Here is a 24,611-nt window from a genome sequence, read left to right as displayed (position 1 = left end):
CTACATGGGTCTCTCTCCCTGGGGAGAGTGTCCCAAATGTGGGGCAAAATCTGGGACATATGTTTTGGTCCTGTGTAAAAATACAGAAGTATTGGAGAGATATTATAAAGTATGTGGACACAATCTGGAACCAAAGCTGGAGATGCGCCCCAGGACAAGAGGCTTTGCAGCACTTGTGACTTGTGCAATTATTGTAAGCAAACAAGTTATCTCGATGGAGTGGTTGGCTCCTCAGGCCCCAACACTCCAGCAGTGGCGAACGAGAATGCTATGGCTGCTACGTATGGAGAGAGTGGGCATAGTGGACTTTGATACCACCAAAAGGAAACAGTTTCAATATCAGGGGACCCCCTTCTGGAACACATTAACTCTGGCAGCGTGCAGCTATTTGTTAAACCTGTAACATATACATTGTGAGAAGAAGGATAGACAACGGGGAAGGGGGAGGATAGAAAGGGGAAAAAAGGGGTATGTTGGGAAGGGGAGGGTAGTAAAAGAGGTACAAATGTTCTTAATCTGTATGATTTCAGTTCGAATGTGTGTGTTTATTAATAAGTACCTACATTGGATACACAGGGAGGGGATGTTGATGTGGGGGGAGGATAATTGGGGGTAAAAACGAAAAAGGATGTTGGTAACATGATAAAACTGTTTCCAATGTGCAGTGCAATGTACAATACACCATCAATAAACATGATTTAAATATAAAAGCTGCATTTATTTCTCTGCGTGTACTTTTTTACATACATATACGGTTATGCAATTTTATAAAAGCCTTTTTCTACATGTAAATCAGGTTTTACACATGGAAACGCCTATATAAACTCACCCCACCCACCCCTATCCCACCATGTGTGTCAGTAGAATTTTCAAACGGAAACTTAGAGGGGAACTCCAAATGCCACAGGGACTATTATTATTGCTCTTTCTGGGTATAATTTAATAACTGCTAACATCAGTGAAATATATGCAAATACTTTCCACTATGTAGATTCTGCACAAGGAGAGGAATGGCCACTAGGAAAAAGGAAGTGAGAATGCCTCTGTGTACATCTCTGGTGAGACCTCATTTACAGCACTGTGTACAATGTCAGTATCCTGCCTCCAACAGTGGCCAATCCAGGTCAGAAGAACCTGGCAGAAACCCAATTAGTAGTAACATTCTATGCTACCAATCCCGGGGCAAGCAGTGGCTCCCCTCCCAGATATCCATCTCAATAACAGACTAAGGGCTTTTCCTCCAGGAACTTGTCCAAACCTTTTTAAAACCCAGATACAATAACCGCCATTACTACATCCTTCATCCTCCAGCAGCGAGTTCCAGACCTTAACTATTCTTTGAGTGAAAAATATTTCCTAATATTTGTTTTAAAAGTATTTTTATTTAATTTTATTGAATGTCCCCTGGTCTTTGTACTTTTTGAAAGAGTGAAAAATCGATTCACTTACACATTCTACACGACTCAGGATTTTATACACCTCAATCATATCCCCTCTCAGCCATCTCTTTTCCAAGCTATACAACCCATAAGTACATAAGTACATAAGTAATGCCATACTGGGAAAAGACCAAGGGTCCATCGAGCCCAGCATCTTGTCCACGACAGCGGCCAATCCACGCCAAGGGCACCTGGCAAGCTTCCCAAACGTACAAACATTCTATACATGTTATTCCTGGGATTTTGGATATTTCCAAGTCCGTTTAGTAGCGGTTTATGGACTTGTCCTTTAGGAAACCGTCCAACCCCTTTTTAAACTCTGCTAAGCTAACCGCCTTCACCACATTTTCCGGCAATGAATTCCAGAGTTTAATTACACGTTGGGTGAAGAAACATTTTCTCCGATTTGTTTTAAATGTACTACACTGTAGTTTCATCGCATGCCCCCTAGTCCTAGTATTTTTGGAAAGCGTGAACAGACGCTTCACATCCACCTGTTCCACTCCACTCATTATTTTATATACCTCTATCATGTCTCCCCTCAGCCGTCTCTTCTCCAAGCTGAATAGCCCTAGCCTCCTTAGTCTTTCTTCATAGGGAAGTTGTCCCATCCCCGCTATCATTTTAGTCGCCCTTCGCTGCACCTTTTCCAATTGTACTATATCTTTCTTGAGATGCGTCGACCAGAATTGAACTCAATACTCAAGGTGCGGTCGCACCATGGAGTGATACAACGGCATTATAACATCCTCACACCTGTTTTCCATACCTTTCCTAACAATACCCAACATTCTATTCGCTTTCCTAGCCGCAGCAGCATACTGAGCAGAAGGTTTCAGTGTGTTATCGATGATGACACCCAGATCTCTTTCTTGGTCCGTAACTCCTAACGTTGCACCTTGCATGACGTAGCTATAATTCAGGTTCTTTTTTCCCACATGCATCACCTTGCACTTGCTCACATTAAACTTCATCTGCCATTTAGCCGCCCAGTCTCCCAGTCTCGTAAGGTCCTCTTGTAATTTTTCATAATCCTGTCGCGATTTAACGACTTTGAATAACTTTGTGTCATCAGCAAATTTAATTACCTCGCTAGTTACTCCCATCTCTAAATCATTTATAAATATATTAAAAAGCAGCGGTCCTAGCACAGACCCCTGTGCAGTCCATCACAATCCACAATTTTGTTTGTTCACTCTCTCATCGTGGATTGTGGTGGACTGCACCACATAGCTTATTGCTCCTCATTTTGAGAGGTTCAGATGCTTAATCTATACACATCAATTTGCTGACCCCTGAGGAAGGTTTTGTAGCCAAAACACAGACTGCGTAGGGTCCCAATAAACTGTGATTTTGGTGCTTTTACCACCGTGGTTTCAGTACTGGTCTTTTGGACTTGGTTTTCTTCCACCCTTGTGTACTTTGCTTCTTTTAGTTGTTCCTTTCACCATGCTTAGATATTTATATACACCTTCCTGTTCAAGTTCCTTTATCTCACAGTGTTCAGTCAGAGCTATTTTCAGTTTTGCTCAACTTTCACCTAAGGAAAGCACCTTAGCACATTTGTCCATATTTTTCTCCAAGGTGGATTCTTTCATATTTTCTTACATCAGATTTGCTATGGAAACATTTATTACATTCCTATATGACTTTTCTCCAGTGTGTATTCTTTCATGAATTCTGAGACTATTCTTTCGATTGTAGCGTTTACCACATTCAGAACATTTATATGGTTTTTTACCAGTGTGGATTCTTTCATGTATTCTGAGTTTATTTTTTGCATTGAAGCTTTTACCACATTCAGAACATTTATATGGTTTTTCTCCAGTGTGGATTCTTTCATGAATTCTGAGTTGACTTTTTCCATTGAAGCTTTTTCCACATTCAGAACATTTAAATGGTTTTTCTCCAGTGTGGATTCGTTCATGAATTCTGAGTTGACTTTTTCCATTGAAGCTTTTACCACATTCAGAACATTTATATGGTTTTTCTCCAGTGTGGATTCTTTCATGAATTCTGAGTTGACTTTTTCCATTGAAGCTTTTTCCACATTCAGAACATTTAAATGGTTTTTCTCCAGTGTGAATTCGTTCATGAATTCTGAGTTGACTTTTTCCATTGAAGCTTTTACCACATTCAGAACATTTAAATGGTTTTTCTCCAGTGTGAATTCGTTCATGAATTCTGAGTTGACTTTTTCCATTGAAGCTTTTACCACATTCAGAACATTTAAATGGTTTTTCTCCAATGTGGATTTGTTCATGAATTCTGAGCGTATCCTTTCGATTGAAGCTGTTACCACATTCAGAACATTTAAACGGTTTTTCTCCAGTGTGGATTCTTTCATGAATTCTAAGGTTATTCTTTCGATTAAAGCTTTTACCACATTCAGAACATTTATATGGTTTTTCTCCAGTGTGGATTCTTTCATGAATTCTGAGTTCACTTTTTCCATTGAAGCTTTTTCCACATTCAGAACATTTAAATGGTTTTTCTCCAGTGTGGATTCGTTCATGAATTCTGAGTTGACTTTTTCCATTGAAGCTTTTTCCACATTCAGAACATTTAAATGGTTTTTCTCCAGTGTGCATTCGTTCATGAATTCTGAGATCCTTTTTTCCATTGAAGCTTTTTCCACATTCAGAACATTTAAACGGTTTTTCTCCAGTGTGGATTCGTTCATGAATTCTGAGTTGACTTTTTACATTGAAGCTTTTACCACATTCAGAACATTTAAACGGTTTTTCTCCAGTGTGGATTCGTTCATGAATTCTGAGTTGACTTTTTCTATTGAAGCTTTTTTCACATTCAGAACATCTAAATGGTTTTTCTCCAGTGTGGATTCGTTCATGAATTCTGAGTTCACTTTTTCTATTGAAGCTTTTTTCACATTCAGAACATCTAAATGGTTTTTCTCCAGTGTGGATTCGTTCATGAATTCTGAGTTCACTTTTTCTATTGAAGCTTTTTTCACATTCAGAACATTTAAATGGTTTTTCTCCAGTGTGGATTCGTTCATGAATTCTGAGTTCACTTTTTCTATTGAAGCTTTTTTCACATTCAGAACATTTAAATGGTTTTTCTCCAGTGTGGATTCGTTCATGAATTCTGAGCGTATCCTTTCGATTGAAGCTGTTACCACATTCAGAACATTTAAATGGTTTTTCTCCAGTGTGGATTCTTTCATCAATTCTGAGGTTACTTTCGTTGCTGATTCTTTGACTTTGTCTGAGATTTGGCCAGTTGGTGGAATTTCTCTCTTGTTCAATACATACATTCAAGCTCTCTCCTTTTGGGGTATTTTCTTGCAAGCTTACACTACTAATGCCTCCAACACTATCAGCTGAAGGATCAGGGCTGTCTCTGGAGGGGTTGTTTTCTTTCCATTCCTCCTTCTGTTCTCCATCACACCCTTTCATTCTCTTATTCCCAAATCCATCATCTGCTGGATAAAAATGAAAGTATGTACATAAATTATACAGCTATTTAGTAAGACATATATAGGCAAATATCCCATCATAAGTATTTAAAGTCACTTGCTGGTAGACAGTGTAAGTGAGAAATGGCACATGAAGAGACATAAACAGACCATCCTGATCTCATCTGTTGGTTCTGGACATTTCATCCTTCCCTGCAGTCTCTGCAGTGATTCCCTTCACTCTGATTATATTCACTAACCAAAAACTCAATGTGAAAATATAGAAATACTCCACAGCACACAGCAATGATTTTTTTTGACATAGGAATTCCTTGCTCACCACTCTTGGTCACTGAAAGGAACCTCTTCCATTTTCAGGATCTCTACTATGGGTTCAGTGGCATAGGTGTCACTATGGGGGTGGAAATGCCCCTCTCCCTTGCAACCATAGTGAAAACTAGTGCCAAAGCTGCACATCTCCATACTTCCCTCCCCACAGTCCCTCCAATCTTACAGGCAGTAACTACTAGGTTATTCCTCCACTCTGAAGCTGCCCATGGATGGAAAGGAGGGAAAGGGAAGGGAGAGGGGGACATGGTACCCATGGATGGAATGGAGAGGGGAGAAGCTGCACATGGATTGAAGAGAGGGGAAGATTTGGAAGGAAGCAGAAAAATGGAAGAAAGCTAAAAGATCAGTGCTAAAAATGGATGTAGGGCCGGAAATGAAAAAGAAAGATGTGAGAAAAGAAATATCACATAAACAAGAGCTCCTGGAAACAGTTAAGCGTACAGAGATAGGGAAAAAGAACCAGAGACTGGAAACAAGATGATTAGAAAAATACAATTGCCAGATTACAAAGATAGGGAAAATGATTTTATTTTTAGTTAGTGATAGAATTATGGTAGTTTTGAGAATTTACTTCACTATACATGAGGAAATGCATTTCCTTCTATTTGGTTTTGCACTGCTTGCAAAATCTGGCATCTTCAGTTTCAGTTTAATTTTTGCCTACATTAGTACTTTTACCCCCCTGTTTACTAAGCCGCGCAGCTTAGTAAATAGGGGGGGTCAGGGCCGGTCTTAGCAAGTGCGGGGCCCTATGCAGACCAATTTGATGGGGCCCCACCTTAACTCCGCCCCCACCCTAGCTCCAGGGCTGGCCACCCCTCCCTCCAAGGCCCCCAGCTCCAGGGCTTGTTGGTTCTGCACAGTCAATGCCAACTGAAAACCATGTCTTTTTCACAAACACAGATACACCCTAATCCACTATAGAATAAGTAGTAATATTTAAACTTTCTATTTAGACAAAAATTAAAGTGAACCCCCAAGATGCCAGACTCTGCATACAATGCAACACCACAGAAACAGAAAATGTCCCCTACTACTGTGCAAAATATAAAGACAGCAGATGTAAATTTGAAAAAAAACTAACAAATACCAATCACCACTTTACAAATTAACAAATAGAAATAAAATAAATATAGAAAATAAAATAATACCATTTTATTGGACTAATACATTTAGCTTTCAGAGGCCAAAACATCCTTCCTCAGGTCAATATAGTATAGTACTGTTACAGTATCCTATCCTGACCTGAGGAAGGGGGTTTTGTTCTACAAATGTTAGCCAAAATGTATTAAAATTAGTCCAATAAAAAGACTACCTTGTTTACATGTTCTATTATAAACATTTATTAACACAGCTACAATACTACTTTATCCTAAAGCAAAAAAATTTAAATATATATTTTATTTACAGTTTGTTGTCTCTGGTTTCTGCTTTCCTCATCTTCTTTTCACTGTCTTCCTTCCATCCAGCATCTGTCTTCGTTCTCTCTCTGCCATCCAGTGTCTGCCCTCTCTGCTGTCCCCTCCATCCAAATGTCTGCCCTCTCTCCCTGCCCCTTCCATCCACATCTGCCCTCTATCTCTGCCCCTTCCATCCACCATCTGCCCGTCTGCCCTCTCCCCCTTCCATCCACTGTCTGCCCTTTCTCTCTGCCCCTTCAATCCACCATTTGCCCTCCCTCTCCCATCCATCCGGGTCTGCCCTCCCTCTCGCTCCCCCTTCCATCCAGGATCTGCCCCTCTCTCGGCCCCTTTTTTTCAGCCCCCAGTTCCAGCCCCACTATCCCACCAGTCCCCTGTTTCAGCCCCAGCCCTTTTCTCCCACGTCCCGAGCTTCAGCCCCCAGCCACTTCTCCCTGTCCCCTTTTCAGCCCTCAGTTTCAACCCCAGTCCCCAGCCCTTTTCTCTCACCAGTCCCAAGCTTGAGCCCCAGCCACTTCTCCCTATCTCCTTTTCAGCCCCCAGTACCCACAGTTTCAGCCCCTGCCCCTTTTCAGCCTCCAGTCCCAGTACTAGCCCCCTTATCCCACCTACCCTCCTTTTGAGCCGCCAGTTCCAGCCCCCTTCATCCACATGCCTTGTATTAGGGCCCCCCTTTTCAGCCCCAGAACCATTCTCCCACCTGACCCACGCATGCCCCATTTTCCCACCAGCCCCATGCATGGCCCCCATTTTCCCATATGGCCTCTTCTCAAACCCCAGTTCCAGCCCCGTTCTCCCATCTGAGAGCCCCCTCCCCTCCTCCCATTCGAGAACCCCCTCGCCTCCCCACCCCAGTCCCTGGCTTCTGCCATCCGAAAACCCCCTCCCCCATCTGAGAACCCCCATCCCACACCCTTACCCCCTCCCCCATCTGAGAACCCCCATCTCACACCCTTCTCCCATCTGAGTCCCCCCGACCCGACCCACCTACCAACTCTGTTCTCCTACTGCCTGGCGCCACCCACTTCCTTAAAAAAAAAAAATTGTGAAGCGCCGGAGTAGCAGGAGAACAGAGTTGGTAGGTGGGTCGGGTCGGGGGGACTCAGAGGAAGGCGGGACTCAATGTGGGAAGGCCCAACGACGTCCAGGAGATTTTTACTGGCAGGGCAGATGCGAGGCGCTTCTGCCTGCTACTCCGGTGCGTCTCAAAAGGTAGGACAGGGTGGTAGGAGCAGCGATCGACCGTCAGGGGGTGGGAGCGGCGGGCGGGGGCGACCTCAGGCGCGCCACACGGGGCCCCCTTGAGCACGGGGCCCTATGTGGTCGCCTCGCTCTAAGACCGGCCCTGTGGGGGGTTAGTTTGTGGTTGCTTACCCTGTATTTGAACAGGGGCTCTCTGTGTTCTGAGACCAGGATGGGGTGCTGTGGAAGAGTATGAGTGAGGAAGGAGATCCCAAGGGGTTCAGTGAGGGTAGAAACATAGTAAATGTTGTCAAACAGTGGCAACAGTAGATGGGGTAGAAGGTAAGAGAGAGAATGGCCTGGAGACAAGTGAAGGATGGAGAGACAGGGATGGAACTGGAGCTGATGAGGGGATGAAAAGCAGTGGAGAGTAGATGAGGGCTCAGAGGGTGAGTACAGAGGATAGAAATGGGGGACTAGAGAGTGGGTGAAAGACAAAGGGGGGCGGGATTGGCAGACTGGGGAAGGAGAAAGACAGAGGGGGCAATGAAATTGCTGGAAAGAAGGTAAGAAGGAGATGAGAGTTGAATAGAAGGCGACTAAGTACTAGAAGGCGAAAGAAAGGGAGAATGAGGGCTAAAAATCAAATATGGGTGGATATAGAAGTAGAGACGAGAAAAATGAGCATAAAAAGAAAGAAAGATCAGTGCCAGATGGATGTAGAGAAGAAATGGAAAGGCAAACCTGAAAAAAAATTTAGAAGACTGACACAAATAGTGGAACAGACTGGGACTAACTCAATTAGAAAAGTACCCATTCAACAAAGGAAAAACAGAAAAACATATTTTTATTTAATACTTTTTAAGGATTGGTATGTGTCTGCTTTGGGAAAGATACATCTTTTCTATTTTTGTATTTATTTATTATTTATTTATTTTTCTGCCCCGCGCTTTCCCACTCATGGCAGGCTTAATGCGGCAGGCAATGGAGGGTTAAGTGACTTGCCCAGAGTCACAAGGAGCTGCCTGTGCTGGGAATCGAACTCAGTTCCTCAGTTCCCCAGGACCAAAGTCCACCACCCTAAACACTAGGCCACTCACTCCACTATTTAACAGAGATCCACCCCAGGATACTGAGGGAGCTCAGAGAAGTTCTGGCGGGTCCCCTTAAAGATTTGTTTAATAAATCCTTGCAGACGGGAGAGGTTCCGAGGGATTGGAGAACGGCAGATGTGGTCCCTCTTCACAAAACTGGTGACAGGGAAGAAGCTGGTAACTACAGGCCGGTAAGCCTCACTTCGGTTATTGGAAAAGTAATGGAAGTGATGCTGAAGGAAAGGATAGTGAATTTCCTGGACGCCAATAAGTTGCAAGATCCGAGACAACATGGTTTTACCAAAGGGAAATCGTGCCAAACAAATCTCATTGAATTCTTTGATTGGGTGACAGGAGAATTGAATCAGGGACGAGCTATAGTCATAATCTACTTAGATTTCAGCAAAGCTTTTGACACAGTTCCCCACAGGAGGCTTTTAAATAAACTGGATGGGCTGAAGATAGGACCAGAAGTGGTGAACTGGATTAGGAACTGGTTGACGGACAGACGCCAGAAGGTGGTGGTGAATGGAATTTGCTCGGAAGAGGGAAAGGTGAGTAGTGGAGTGCCTCAAGGATCGGTGCTGGGGACGATTCTGTTCAATATATTTGTGAGTGACATTGCCGAAGGGTTAGAAGGTAAAGTTTCCCAATTTGCGGATGATACTAAGATCTGTAACAGAGTGGACACCCCGGAGGGAGTGGAAAACATGAAAAAGGATCTGAGGAAACTAGAAGTAATGGTATAAGGTTTGGCAATTAAAATTCAATGCGAAGAAATAGCGAATGATACATACCTGTAGCAGGTGTTCTCCGAGGACAGCAGGCTGATTGTTCTCACGACTGGGGGGGTTGACGTTCACGGCAGCCCCCACCAACCGGAACAAAACTTCGCGGGCGGTCCCGCACGCAGGGCACGCCCACCGCGCATGCGCGACCGTTCCTGCTCAGTTGAATGACAAGCAAATGATCAAAAACGCAACTCCAAGGGGAGGAGGGAGGGTAGGTGAGAACAATCAGCCTGCTGTCCTCGGAGAACACCTGCTACAGGTATGTATCATTCGCTTTCTCCGAGGACAAGCAGGCTGCTTGTTCTCACGACTGGGGTATCCCTAGCTCTCAGGCTCACTCAAAACAAGAACCCAGTTCAATTTAACCTCGCAACGGCGAGGGTATAACAGAAATTGACCTACGAAGAACAACTAACTGAGAGTGCAGCCTGAACAGAATAAATCGGGTCCTGGAGGGTTGAGTTGGATTTACACCCCAAACAGATTCTGCAGCACCGACTGCCCGAACTGACTGTCGCGTCGGGTATCCTGCTGGAGGCAGTAATGTGATGTGAATGTGTGGACAGATGACCACGTCGCAGCCTTGCAAATCTCTTCAATAGTGACTGACTTCAAGTGAGCCACCGACGCTGCCATGGCTCTGACACTATGAGCCGTGACATGACCCTCAAGAGTCAGCCCAGCCTGGGCGTAAGTGAAGGAAATGCAATCTGCTAGCCAATTGGAGATGGTGCGTTTCCCGACAGCGACCCCTATCCTGTTAGGGTCGAAAGAAACAAACAATTGGGCGGACTGTCTGTGGGGCTGTGTCCGCTCCAAGTAGAAGGCCAATGCTCTCTTGCAGTCCAATGTGTGCAACTGACGTTCAGCAGGGCGGGTATGCGGTCTGGGAAAGAATGTTGGCAAGACAATTGACTGGTTAAGATGGAACTCCGACACAACCTTTGGCAGGAACTTTGGGTGAGTGCGGAGCACTACTCTGTTGTGATGAAATTTAGTATACGGAGCATGAGCTACCAGGGCTTGAAGCTCACTGACCCTACGAGCTGAAGTAACTGCCACCAAGAAAATGACCTTCCAGGTCAAGTACTTCAGATAGCAGGAATTCAGTGGCTCAAAAGGAGGTTTCATCAGCTGGGTGAGGACGACGTTGAGATCCCATGACACTGCAGGAGGCTTGACAGGGGGCTTTGACAAAAGCAAGCCTCTCATGAATCGAATGACTAAAGGCTCTCCAGAGATGGCTTTACCCTCTACACGATAATGGTAAGCACTAATCGCACTAAGGTGATTCCTTACTGAGTTGGTCTTGAGGCCAGACTCTGATAAGTGCAGAAGGTATTCAAGCAGGTTCTGTGCAGGACAAGAATGAGGTTCTAGGGCCTTGCTCTCACACCAAACGACAAACCTCCTCCACTTGAAAAAGTAACTCTTTTTAGTGGAATCCTTCATAGAGGCAAGCAAGACATGGAAGACACCCTCAGACAAACCCAGCGAAGCGAAATCTACGCCCTCAACATCCAGGCCGTGAGAGCCAGAGACTGAAGGTTGGGGTGCAGAAGCGCTCCGTCGTTCTGCGAAATGAGGGTCGGAAAACACTCCAATCTCCACGGTTCTTCGGAGGACAACTCCAGAAGTAGAGGGAACCAGATCTGACGGGGCCAAAAGGGCGCTATCAGAATCGTGGTCTTGCTTGAGCTTCAGTAAGGTCTTTCCCACCAAAGGTATGGGAGGATAAGCATACAGGAGGCCAGTCCCCCAATGGAGGAGAAAGGCATCCGACGCTAGTCTGCCGTGTGCCTGTAGTCTGGAACAGAACAGAGGCAGCTTGTAGTTGGTCTGAGAGGCGAAAAGGTCCACCGAGGGGGTGCCCCACTCTCGGAAGATCTTGCGTACCACTCTGGAATGGAGCAACCACTCGTGCGGTTGCATGACTCTGCTCAGTCTGTCGGCCAGACTGTTGTTTACACCTGCCAGGTATGTGGCTTGGAGAAGCATGCCGAACTGGCAGGCCCAACGCCACATCCCGACTGCTTCCTGACACAGGGGGCGAGATCCGGTGCCCCCCTGCTTGTTGATGTAATACATTGCAACCTGATTGTCTGTCCGAATTTGGATAATTTGACAGGACAGCTGATCTCTGAAAGCCTTCAGTGCGTTCCAGACCGCTCGGAGCTCCAGGAGGTTGATCTGAAGACCCTTTTCCTGGAGGGACCACACTCCTTGGGTGTGAAGCCCATCGACATGAGCCCCCCAGCCCAGGAGAGACGCATCCGTCGTTAGCACTTTCGTGGGCTGTGGAATTTGGAATGGGCGTCCCAAGGTCAAATTGGTCCGAATGGTCCACCAGTGCAGTGAATTGCGGCAGCTGGTGGAGAGGCGGATGACATCTTCTAGATTCCCGGTGGCTTGATACCACTGGGAAGCTAGGGTCCATTGAGCAGATCTCATGTGAAGACGCACCATGGGAGTCACATGAACTGTAGAGGCCATATGACCCAGAAGTCTCAACATCTGCCGAGCTGTGATCTGCTGAGACGCTCTGGTCTGGGAAGCCAGGGACAGGAGGTTGTTGGCCCTCGCTTCTGGAAGGAAGGCCTGAGCCGTCTGAGTATTCAGCAGAGCTCCTATGAATTCCAGAGATTGGGCAGGCTGGAGATGGGACTTTGGGTAATTTATCGCAAACCCCAGCAGCTCCAGGAGGCGAATAGTGCACTGCATGGACCGGAGAGCTCCCGCCTCCGAGGTGTTCTTGACCAGCCAATCGTCGAGATATGGGAACACGTGCACTCCCAGCTTGCGTAGATACGCCGCTACCACCACGAGGCACTTCGTAAACACCCGTGGGGCAGAGGCGAGCCTAAAGGGCAGCACACAATACTGAAAGTGCCGTGTGCACAGGCGGAATCTGAGATACTGTCTGTGAGCTGGCAGTATCGGGATGTGAGTGTATACGTCCTTTAAATCCAGGGAACGTAGCCAATCGTTTTTCTGAATCATTGGCAGAAGGGTGCCCAAGGAAAGCATCTTGAACTTTTCTTTGACCAGGAATTTGTTCAGGCCTCTCAGGTCTAGGATGGGGCGCATCCCCCCTGTTTTCTTTTCCACAAGGAAGTACCTGGAATAGAATCCCTGCCCTTCTTGCCCGGGTGGTACGGGCTCGACCGCATTGGCGCTGAGAAGGGCGGAGAGTTCCTCTGCAAGTACCTGCTTGTGACGGGAGCTGAAGGATTGAGCTCCCGGAGGACAATTTGGTGGAAGGGAGGCCAAATTCAGGGCGTATCCGCACCGCACTATTTGGAGAACCCACTGGTCGGAGGTTATGAGAGGCCACCTTTGGTGAAAAAATTTTAACCTCCCCCCGACCGGCAGATCGTCCGGTACGGACACTTTGAGGGCGGCTATGTTCCCATGAATCCAGTCAAAAGCCCGTCCCCGGCTTTTGCTGTGGAGGCGCAGGGGGCTGCTTAGGCGCACGCTGTTTACGGGAACGAGCACGCTGGGACTGTCCCTGTGCCTGACGAGGCCTTCGGGCCGGCTGGGTGAACCTACGCTTGTTATAGGCGTAGGGTGCAGCCTGCCTGGCCCGGGAAAAACGTCCACCTGCTGAGGTGGATGCTGAAGGCGCCTGGTGGGAGAGCTTGTCGAGGGCGGTTTCCCACTGATGCAGTTGGTCCACCAGCTGCTCGACCTTCTCACCAAAAATATTATCCCCCCGGACTTCCGGTGACATCACGCTCTGCAATGGCGGTCTGATTGCGGAGCTCCCGACTTCCAGCCCGAAAACGAGCTAACAAATAGAGCAAACGATCCACAAAACAAGGTGAAAGTTAAGAGAGCGAGAGGCGAAACTCCCGCGACTCGAAAGATGGCGGACACAAAACTTAAAAAGGCAGATTTGACGAACTTTGCTTACCGCCAACGTGAACGAGCGCCAGAGATACAGGCCGAAGAACAAGAAGGCCAAGAGAGCATATCAAGCCCTAGCTCGCCGGCTAGCCAGAGAGAGCGGGAAGCTGATGGAGAAAATGAGGTCCCGCCGGACAAATGGGAGCAACTAAGCACATGGCTCCAGGATATAAAAAAAGATATAAAAGAGATGCAACAAGACTTTGCGCAACTGAGTGCGGACCTGAGGGAAGAAATCAAAGATCTGGGGAATCGTGTCAATGAGGTAGAAATGGGGCTAGAAGAACACGCAGAAGCCCTAAATACGGTTGAGAAGCAGGTGACAGAACATCATTCAGACATGAAATTCCTAACGGACAAGGTGGAAGACCTTGAAAACAGAAGCCGACGCTCCAACATTAGAGTGCGGGGCCTACCGGAGTTACCAGAATATAATAACTGTGAAAAAGTAGTGCCAGCCCAACTCCTTTCCACATCTGACCGCCCAATAGCCCCAGAAAGCATCCGACTAGAACGAGCACACCGGGCGCTGGGGTCAAGAAGGGCAAATACGCCAAAAGATATAGTGGCCTGCTTCTCGGAGTTCAAAGTGAAAGAAGAAATTATGCACCAAGCTAGAGCGACTAGCCCAATTACATGGGAGACATACCCCATTGAATTGTTTCAAGACCTAGCGGCTACCACTTTAAAACGGCGTGGAGAACTGCACCCGCTGACGGAGAAGCTTAGAGCAGAAGGAATAAAATACAGATGGCAACATCCGTTTGCCCTAATATTTTATAAAGAAGGCAAACAACGCAAGGTGGCATCGCTAGAAGAAGCTCACGAATATTTGGGCCCGGAAACGATGGGTAAAGCACCGTCACCAAAGCCAACATCTGGGTTACAAAGAAATAGCAAGCAGAAATGGCAGCGAGTATCGAAAGGTCGTGGAAGACTACGGAGACAAGCATCAGATCAGGCAATACGGCCAGGAAAAGGCCCGTGAAAAGAGCATCAATAATTGGAATATAAAAATACTATATACTGCGTTGATAACGGGACAAACTGGAACTGGCTAGAACATAGTAAACAACAAGGATGGATCAAATAAACTGAGCAGGCTGGAAAAATAAACGGGACCGGAAGTCCACACCATTATAGGCATGTTCTCGAACATAATAGAGATATGCCATATCAGGTTATGGGGAAGGGAGGGAGGGGGAGGGAGAGGTGGTGTTCATATAATGACTTATTATATACAAAGTACTGGATGATGGGATTTTGAAAGAATTATTATATGTCAAAGTTGATAATTGTTTTGTTCCAGTGGTAGGGTTGAATCTCCATTACCTATTAAGAATTGATGTTATATGTTAATAAAGTTATAGATTTTGATATAGTAAATTGGATTGAAAATTGATTTGTAGAACGTAATTATATAGGAGGCATACAAACAGCAGAAGGAGACTAAGAGGCATATTTTCAAAGCACTTTGGGAGGCTAAGTTCCATAGGTTTCTATGGAACTTTGGGAGGCTAAGTGCTTTGAAAATGAGCCTCTATGTCTCACAAATAGAACACATACATGAGGCATTTCTCACTCACTTTACCAATTTATATGAACCAGAACAAACCCCGGAGTTGGTTGAAATAGAGCAATACTCTGCCTCAGATAGAGAGAGGGGGGGCAACCCAATTATCCACACCCATCACATCAGAGGAGATAATGTGGCCAATAACAGATATGGCAAGTGGTAAAGTTCCTGGCCCCGATGGGTTTCCCACAAGATTTTACAAACTGTTTAGTAAACACCTTACACCAATATTACAGAAACTATTTAATGCATTAGAGGACTCACAAAAGCACCCAGACACCTGGAGACTGGTGGCAATAACTTTAATATTAAAACCAGGGAAAAATCCGAAGCTATGCAGTTCATATAGGCCAATATCACTCTTAAATGTGGATTATAAGATATTCACAAAAATCCTGGCTCGAAGGTTACAGAAGCAGCTCCCAGGGGTAATACATGCAGATCAGGCGGGTTTTATAGAGGGGCACCAGACCTTTGACAATATAAGGTGTCTAATGCATGTTATTCAACAGGTGAGGGATGACCAGACACCGGCGGTATTGCTATCAATAGACACAGAAAAAGCGTTCGACCGTGTGGACTGGTCGTTTCTATTTGCAGCATTACAGCGAGTAGGTATTGATGGGAGGTTTCTGAGCTGGCTACAATTGCTTTATCAGGCTCCAATGGCCACCATAAAGATCAATGGGACTTATACAAGAACATTTAGCCTTCGGCGGGGAACCAGACAGGGATGTGCAATATCACCACTACTATTTGCCCTGTCATTAGAACCATTGGCCAATATGATTAGGAAAGATAGGGAGGTGACAGGGGTGGTGAGGGGTTTAAGGTAACATAAACTTATGTTGTTTGCCGATGATGTTCTGTTGACAATCGTGAGCCCATTGAAATCGGTCGAGAGGATAGTAGAGCATCTGGAACGATATGGGCAATTATCAGGATTTAAACCTAATCTAGACAAGTCGACTTTCCTTAATCTTACGGTACCGCCTGAGGAACTAAAGGCCCTTAAGGCTGCCTTCCCTTTTGTATGGGCGACAAAATCCATACGATATTTGGGAATACAGGTGACAACACAAATAGAGGGATTATATGCAGCTAATTTCCCCCCAAAAGTTGAAGAACTATTTAGCGAATTGGATAAATGGGAAGGACTTAATGTCTCCTGGAAAGGGCGCATTAATGCTGTTAAAATGATGCTGCTCCCGAAATTGTTATATTTGTTTATGGCAATTCCGATACCAATCCCCAATAGCTTTTTTGCAAAACTCAATCGCAAAATGTTTGCATATATATGGAAAAAACGCCCGCCAAGAGTGCGGCGAGCTATGATGTACCAATCATGGGAGAGAGGTGGAATGGGGGTACCCAATTTTTACTTATATTATCAGGCGGCACAAATTCGAATTTTGGCGGAATCGTCCCCTGGAGCAGCCAAGAAATGGTTGCATTGGGAAAGAGCTTGGTTGGGTAGGAGAACAATTGAGGATATCTTGTGGATACCGGGTGAGGAAATGGTTCCTATAATTAAGCAAATGCCCATTGGGCTAAAACATCCAATGTGGACGTGGTATCAAAGCAGAATGGAAAGCAAATTATAAATATTTACTTAATCCATCTCTGGCACAAACAGTGAATGAAAATGGATTTAAAATGTTGTACTGGTGGTACTATATGCCTGACCGCCTCCATAAAATGTACCCGGGAGTGTCGGGGCAATGTTGGAGGGAGTGTGGGCAAAGGGGAACATTCTATCACATTTGGTGGACATGCGAGAAAGTAAATGAATATTGGAAGGCTGTAGTGGACCTGGTTAATAAAATACTACAGAGGACATATGCATGGAAAGCGGAACATTGCTTGCTTCATTTTCGACCAGCGTCCATACCAAGCTGGCAACACAGGCTGGCGATTCAATACTTTGTGGCGGCAAAGCTAGGATTGGCTCGAGCATGGAAGCAAGTTGAGACACCAGCCCTACAGGTGGTAACCAGGAAAGTAGACTTTCTCTACCAAATGTCAAAGCTAACAGCTATGCGAAGAGGGTCCGTACTAACTTTTAATAAGATTTGGACACTTTACGAACAATATATTGATCACACTCAGTCACCGCCTGGGTAGGGAGGGAGGGTAGGATGTGAAATGTTGGGGGGAGGGGGAATTAACAAATGAAAAGCAAATTGTACTTGAAGTTTTAGCTATTTGTATGCTGTTTATTTGATAATAATTTCAATAAAAGAAATAAACTATAAAAAAAAATATATATATTATCCCCCGGCAAGGGACGTCGGCCAGTCTCTGCTGGGTGCGGTTATCCAGGTCAGAGGCACGCAGCCATGAGAGCCTGCGCATCACTATACCTTGGGCCGCAGCACGAGATGCCACGTCACAGGCGTAATTGATACCCCTGGACAGGAACTTTCTGCACGCCTTCAGCTGCCTGACCACCTCCTGAAAAGGCCTGGACTGCTCCGGCGGGAGCTTGTCAACCAGGTCCGCCAGTTGCTTCACATTATTCCGCATGTGTATGCTCGTGTAGAGCTGGTAAGACTGGATGCGGGTCACGAGCATGGAAGATTGGTAGGCCTTCCTCCCAAACGAGTCCAGAGTGCGAGACTCCCGCCCCGGGGGCGCCGAAGCGGTATCCCTCGAACTCCGTGCTCTCTTGAGAGCAGAGTCCACGACCGCTGAGTCATGAGGCAGTTGGGGCCGCATTAACTCTGGGTCCGAGTGGATTCTGTATTGGGACTCTGCTTTCTTGGGGATGGTGGGATTAGATAATGGTCTCAACCAGTTGCGAAGCAGTGTCTCTTTGAGGACATTATGCAACGGCACCGTGGAGGACTCTCTAGGTGGTGATGGATAATCGAGGACCTCGAGCATCTCAGCCCTCGGCTCATCCACAGAGATCACGGGGAAGGGAATGCATATAGACATGTCCCTGATGAAGGAGGCAAAGGAGAGGCTCTCAGGTGGCGAGAGCTTTCTCTCTGGTGAAGGCGTGGGGTCGGAGGGAAGGCCCACAGACTCCTCTGAGGAGAAATATCTGGGGTCCTCCTCCTCCCCCCACGAGGCCTCTTCCTCGGTGTCAGACATGAGATCTTGCAGCTCAGTCCTCAACCGGGCCCGGCTCGACGTCGAGGCACCGAGGCCTCGGTGGCGTCGTCGAGCGGTGGACTCCCGCGCCGGCGGGGATGAAGCTCCCTCCATCGACGTCGACTCCACCTGCGTGGCGGTCGAGACGGCATCGAAGGCCTCGGCACCGGGCTAGAGCACGCCGGCGCCGCCATCAACAGCGCCGAGGGCGCAAGCACCCCCGGCACCGGCACAGTCTGGCACATCAGCCCTTCCAGGATCCCCGGAAGGATGGCTCGGAGGCACTCATCCAGGCCCGCTGACGGGAAAGGCGAGGGGGCCGGTAGAGGTGTCGGTGCTGGAAGCTGTTTGGGTGCAGGAGACTGCACCGAAGTGCTGGCACCTCTACTACAGAGGGGGACCTCTCCTCTTGACGCTGGCGCTTCCTCGGCGTCGACTCCTCTCTGGCGCCGGGAGCCGGGTGCGTCGTGGGCGACCGATGACGGTGCTTCTTCGCCTTTTTGCGGTGCCCGTCATCGGCGCTCGGTGGGACTGACGAGGAGGAAGTAGATCCCCCTCTGCCTCGAGGGATCGGGTCCGACAGGGTTCGGGCCCGAGGGCCCTGGGTAGAGGGAGTGACCGGGGCCGATTGCCCGCGCGGCCTCTCACCCCTTCCGTCTCCGGAGGACCGGCGGGCCCTGTACTCCTGGGGTCGATGCCATCTGTGCCGATTTCGTAGACATCGATACCGGTACCGAAGAACTGGCCGTCGATACCGATGCCGTCGAAGTCGACGTCGAGGGGCCGGCGCAAGTTCCAAAAAGACGGTCCCGAAGAACTTGCCTCGCTACTTGTGTCCGTTTCCGGAGACCGAGACACAAGGTACACGACTTGGTATCGTGCTCCGGCCCGAGGCACTGGAGGCACCAAGCGTGAGTGTCGGTCTGCGAGATATGCCGGCCGCACCGACTACACTTTTTAAATCCACTCGGGACCTTCGAGGACATCGACGGAAAAATCGCGTCGGCGAAGTCAAAGTCGTCGATGGTGGCGGTAAAAATCACACCTCGAAAATAAATCGACCGCGCGGCCACAAGGCCGCAGTGCGATGCCCTCGCTAAGAGACAAGGGAAACAAAGTTCAGCCGTTTTTTTTTTTTTTTTTTAAACGAAAAGAGAAAAACACGAACAATGAAAGAAAAGAAGAAAAATTCGCGCGAAAACGCGATCCGGTTTCCGGGGCTCACAGAGAGAGAGAGACGAACGCGGCTCTCTCCAGCGCGGAAAAGAAAGAACTGAGCGGGAACGGTCGCGCACGGGCGGGAAGGCGGCCGCACATGCGCGGTGGGCGTGCCCTGCGTGCGGGACCGCCCGCGAAGTTTTGTTCCGGTTGGTGGGGGCTGCCGTGGACGTCAACCCCCCCAGTCGTGAGAACAAGCAGCCTGCTTGTCCTCGGAGAAGCAAAGTAACATAGTAGATGACGGCAGAAAAAGACCTGCACAGTCCATCCAGTCTGCCCAAGAAATGTGCCACTTTTTTGTGTATACCTTACCTTGATTTGTACCTGTCTTTTTCAGGGCACAGACCGTACAAGTCTGCCCAGCACTATCCCTGCCTCCCACCATCGGCTCTGGCACTTAGGGAATGGAAATCCACGGGAGATGTATGTGTTAGGCGGGGAGAGTCTGATAGGTACGGACGGGGAGAGGGATCTTGGGGTGATAGTATCTGAGGATTTGAAGGCGACGAAACAGTGTGACAAGGCGGTGGCCATAGCGAGAAGGTTGTTAGGCTGTATAGAAAGAGGTGTGACCAGCTGAAAAAGGGAGTGTTGATGCCCCTGTATAAGTCGTTGGTGAGGCCCCACCTGGAGTATTGTATTCAGTTTTGGAGGCCGTATCTTGCTAAGGATGTAAAAAGAATTGAAGCGGTGCAAAGAAAAGCTACGAGAATGGTATGGGAGTTGTGTTACAAGAAGTATAAGGAGAGACTTGCTGACCTGAACATGTATACCCTGGAGGAAAGGAGAAACAGGGGCGATATGATACAGACGTTCAAATATTTGAAAGGTATTAATCCGCAAACGAACCTTTTCCGGAGATGCAAAGGCGGTAGAACAAGAGGACATGAAATGAGATTGAAGGGGAGCAGACTCAAGAAAAATGTCAGGAACTATTTTTTCACGGAGAGAGTGGTGGATGCTTGGAATGCCCTCCCATGGGAGGTGGTTAGGGTTACTATATGGCTCCAGAAAAAGGAGGACACATTGATCCAGTCCGGGTTTTGCTTCCATTGAAAGCAGTGGAAGTAAAACCCAGACTGACTCCATCTGTCCTCCTTTTTCTGGAGCCATATGGTAACCCTAGAGGTGGTGGAGATGAAAACGGTAACGGAATTCAAACATGCGTGGGATAAACATAAAGGAATCCTGTTCAGAAGGAATGGATCCTCAGGAGCTTAGCCAAGATTGGGTGGCAGAGCCGGTAGTGGGAGGCGGGGCTGGTGGTTGGGAGGCAGGGATAGTACTGGGCAGACTTATACAGTCTGTGCCAGAGCCGGTGGTGGGAGGCGGGGCAGACTTATACGGTCTGTGCCCTGAAAAAGACACAAAAAGTGGCACATATCAGTTTATCTTCTTGGGCAGACTGGATGGACCGTGCAGGTCTTTTTCTGCCGTCATCTACAAAGTACAGAGAAAATGCTTTTCTGTTTTTCTTTTACCTATACTTTCACTGCTTATAGAGTCTCCATTTCAGATTTTGTCTGCATGTTTTTTGTGGTCCACTATTTTGTATCAGGTGAGGGTCTGTCCGTGTACTGCATGTCTAGCTGAGGTTAAGGATTATGCTAAAATGTAGTGTCTGTGTAGGAACGCATAACAGTCGAACTTGTTCCAGTTTCCCAGTAGCAGGTTTATAACACCGTCTTTTCATAGGTGGGTCATGGCTGTTATGATTTGAAAAGTTTTTCCTGTATAGGTTTTGAGTGTCTTTTAGAAGGGTTTTGTGTTATTTTGCAAAGTGTCTGTAGCCTGTTTGAAAGCGGGCTCTGGGGCAAGGTCTGCCAAAAGGTGGCTCTTCTTACTGCAAATAAAAATGCCCAGGACTAATGGTCTCCCCATCCTATAGCAAAGTTACTTACCTGTAGCAGGTATTGTCCGAGGACAGCAGGCTGATTGTTCTCACTGATGGGTGACGTCCCACGGCAGCCCCAGGTCTGGAAATCTTCCTAGCAACAAAGCTTGCTAGAGCCCTCGAGCACACAAGTGCACGCATGCGCGGCCATCTTCCCGCCCGTCGCGCGAGCGTGCCACTTAGTCAACTTATAAAGCAAAGACAAGGAAAGAGACAACTCGAAAGGGGAGGTGGGCGGGTTTATAAGAACAATCAGCCTGCTGTCCTCTGAGAATACCTGCTACAGGTAAGTAACTTTGCTTTCTCCGAGGACAAGCAGGCTGCTTGTTTTCACTGATGGGGTACCCCTAGCCCCCAGGCTCACTCAAAATAACAAACAGAGTCAATTGGGCCTTGCAACGGCGAGGACATAACAAGAATTGACCTACAAAGAAACAGCTAACTGACAGTGCAGCCTGGAACAGAATAAAAATGGGCCTAGGGGGGTGGAGTTGGATTCTAAACCCCAAACAGATTCTGCAGCACCGACTGCACAAACCGACTGTCAAGTCGGGTGTCCTGCTGCAGGCAGTAATGAGATGTGAATGTGTGGACTGATGACCAAGTCGCAGCCTTGCAAATCTCCTCAATACTGGCTGACTTCCAGTGGGCCACTGACGCTGCCATGGCTCGAACACTGTGAGACGTCACATGACCCTCAAGAGTCAGCCCAGCTTGGGCGTAAGTGAAAGAAATGCAACTTGCTAGCCAATTGGAAATGGTGCGTTTCCCTACAGCCACTCCCCTTCTGTTGGGATCAAAAGAAACAAACATTTGGGTGGACTGTCTGTCCGCTCCACATAGAAGGCCAATGCTCTCTTGCAGTCTAATGTATGCAACTGACGTTCAGCAGGGCGGGTATGAGGACGGGGAAAAAATGTTGGCAAGACAATTGACTGGTTCAGATGGAACTCCAACATCACCTTTGGCAAAATCTTAGGGTGAGTGTGGAGGACTACTCTGTTGTGATGAAATTTGGTATATGGAGCATGAGCTACCAAGGCTTGGAGCTCACTGACTCTACGAGCTGAAGTCACAGCCACCAAGAAAATGACCTTCCAGGTCAAATACTTCAGATGGCAGGAATTCAGTGGCTCAAAAGGAGGTTTCATCAGCTGGGTGAGAACGACGTTGAGATCCCATGACACTGTAGGAGGCTTGACAGGGGGCTTTGACAAAAGCAAACCTTTCATGAAGCAAACAACTAAAGGCTGTCCCGAGATAGGCTTACCCTCCACACGATAATGATAAGCACTAATAGCACTAAGATGAACCCTTACTGAGTTGGTCTTAAGATCAGACTCTGACAAGTGCAGATCTGACGAGGCCAAAACGGAGCAATCAGAATCATGGTTCCGCCGTCTTGCTTGAGTTTCAGCAAAGTCTTCCCCACCAAAGGTATGGGAGGATATGCATACAGGAGGCCCTCTCCCCAATGAAGGAGAAAGGCATCTGATGCTAGCCTGCCGTGGGCCTGAAGTCTGGAACAGAACTGAGGGACCTTGTGATTGATTTGAGTGGCAAAAAGATCCACCAAGGGGGTGCCCCACGCTTGGAAGATCTTGCGTACCACGCTCGAGTTGAGCTACCACTCGTGAGGTTGCATTATCCTGCTCAACCTGTCGGCCAGACTGTTGTTTACACCTGCCAGATACGTGGCTTGGAGAAACATGCCGTAACGGCTAGCCCAAAGCCACAACTGGATGGCTTCCTGACACAGGGGGCGAAATCCGGTAACCCCCTGCTTGTTGATGTAATACATGGCAACCTGATTGTCTGTCTGAATTTGAATGATTTGATTGGACAACCGATCTCTGAAAGCCTTTAGCGTGTTCCAGTCCGCTCGCAACTCGAGGAGATTGGGCTCCCCACCCCAGGAGGGATGCATCCGTTGTCAGCACTTTTTGTGACTGAGGAATTTGAAAGGGACGTCCCAAGGTCAAATTGGATCGAATTGTCCACCATAACAGGGAGTTGTAAAAAGCGGTGGACAATTGGATTACAACCTCTAGATCCCCTGCAGCTTGATACCACTGGGAAGCTAGGGTCCATTGAGCTGATCTCATGTGAAGACAGGCCATGGGAGTCACATGAACTGTGGAGGCCATATGGCCTACCAATCTCAACATCTGCCGAGCTGTGATCTGCTGAGACGCTCTGGCCAAGGAAACGAGGGACAGAAGATTGTCTGCCCTCGCCTTGGGAAGATAGGCACGAGCTGTCTGTGAGTCCAGCAGAGCTCCTATGAATTCTAGTTGTTGAACTGGAAGAAGGTGGGACTTTGGGTAATTTATAACAAACCCCAGTAGCTCTAGGAGTTGAATAGTCATCTGCATGGACTGCAGAGCTCCTGCCTCCGAGGTGTTCTTCACCAGCCAATCGTCAAGATAATGGAACACATGCACTCCCAGTCTGCGTAGCGATGCTGCAACTACTGCCAGGCATTTTGTAAACACCCTAGGCACAGACATGAGACCAAAGGGCAGCACACAATACTGGAAGTGCTGGGCTCCCAGACGGAATCGAAGATACTGCCTGTGAGCTGGAAGTATCAGGATGTGTGTATAAGCATCCTGTAAGTCCAGAGAGCACAGCCAATCGTTCTCCTGAATCATGGGAAGAAGGGTGCCCAGGGAAAGCATCCTGAACATTTCTCGAACCAGATATTTGTTCAGGGCCCTTAGGTCTAGGATGGGACGCATCCCCTGTTTTCTTTTGCACAAGGAAGTACCTGGAATAGAATCCCAGCCCTTCTTGCCCCTGTGGAACGGGCTTGACCGCATTGGCGCTGAGAAGTACCTGCCTGTGCTGGAAGCTGAAGGACTGAGCTCCCGGTGGACAATTTGGAGGTTTGGATATCAAATTGAGGGAGTATCCTAGCTGGACTATTTAGAGAACCCACCGATCGGAGGTTATGAGAGGCCACCTTTGGTGAAAAAATTTTAACCTCCCTCCGACCAGCAGATCGTCCGGCACAGACACCTTTATAGTGGCTATGCTCAACTGGAGCCAGTCAAAAGCCCGTTCCTTGCTTTTGCTGGGGAGCTGCAGGGGCCTGTCGAGGCACACGCTGTTGTCGTGAACGAGCGCGCTGGGGCTTAGCCGGAGCAGGCTGTCGGGAAGGTGGATTGTACCTACGCTTATAAGTATAGGGAGCAGTCCTCCTTCCTCTGTAAAAAC

At 47.6% G+C, this 24,611-nt stretch overlaps 1 protein-coding gene across 1 annotated transcript in view; it reads right to left on the bottom strand.

Moving 5' to 3' along the window:
* LOC115464532 (zinc finger protein 585A-like) overlaps positions 1-24,611 on the bottom strand; it is a 512,786-nt gene that overhangs the window by 197,285 nt on the left and 290,890 nt on the right. Inside the window, exon 4 of the mRNA XM_030194902.1 lies at positions 3,077-4,884. Within this exon, the coding sequence (XP_030050762.1) occupies positions 3,077-4,884 (1,808 nt within the window). The remainder of the gene's footprint in view (positions 1-3,076; positions 4,885-24,611) is intronic.

Source organism: Microcaecilia unicolor, chromosome 1 (assembly GCF_901765095.1).
Source record: "Microcaecilia unicolor chromosome 1, aMicUni1.1, whole genome shotgun sequence".
Lineage (NCBI taxonomy): Eukaryota > Metazoa > Chordata > Amphibia > Gymnophiona > Siphonopidae > Microcaecilia > Microcaecilia unicolor.
Note: the sequence above shows the minus strand (reverse complement) of the source record. Positions and strands in the feature narration are given on the sequence as shown.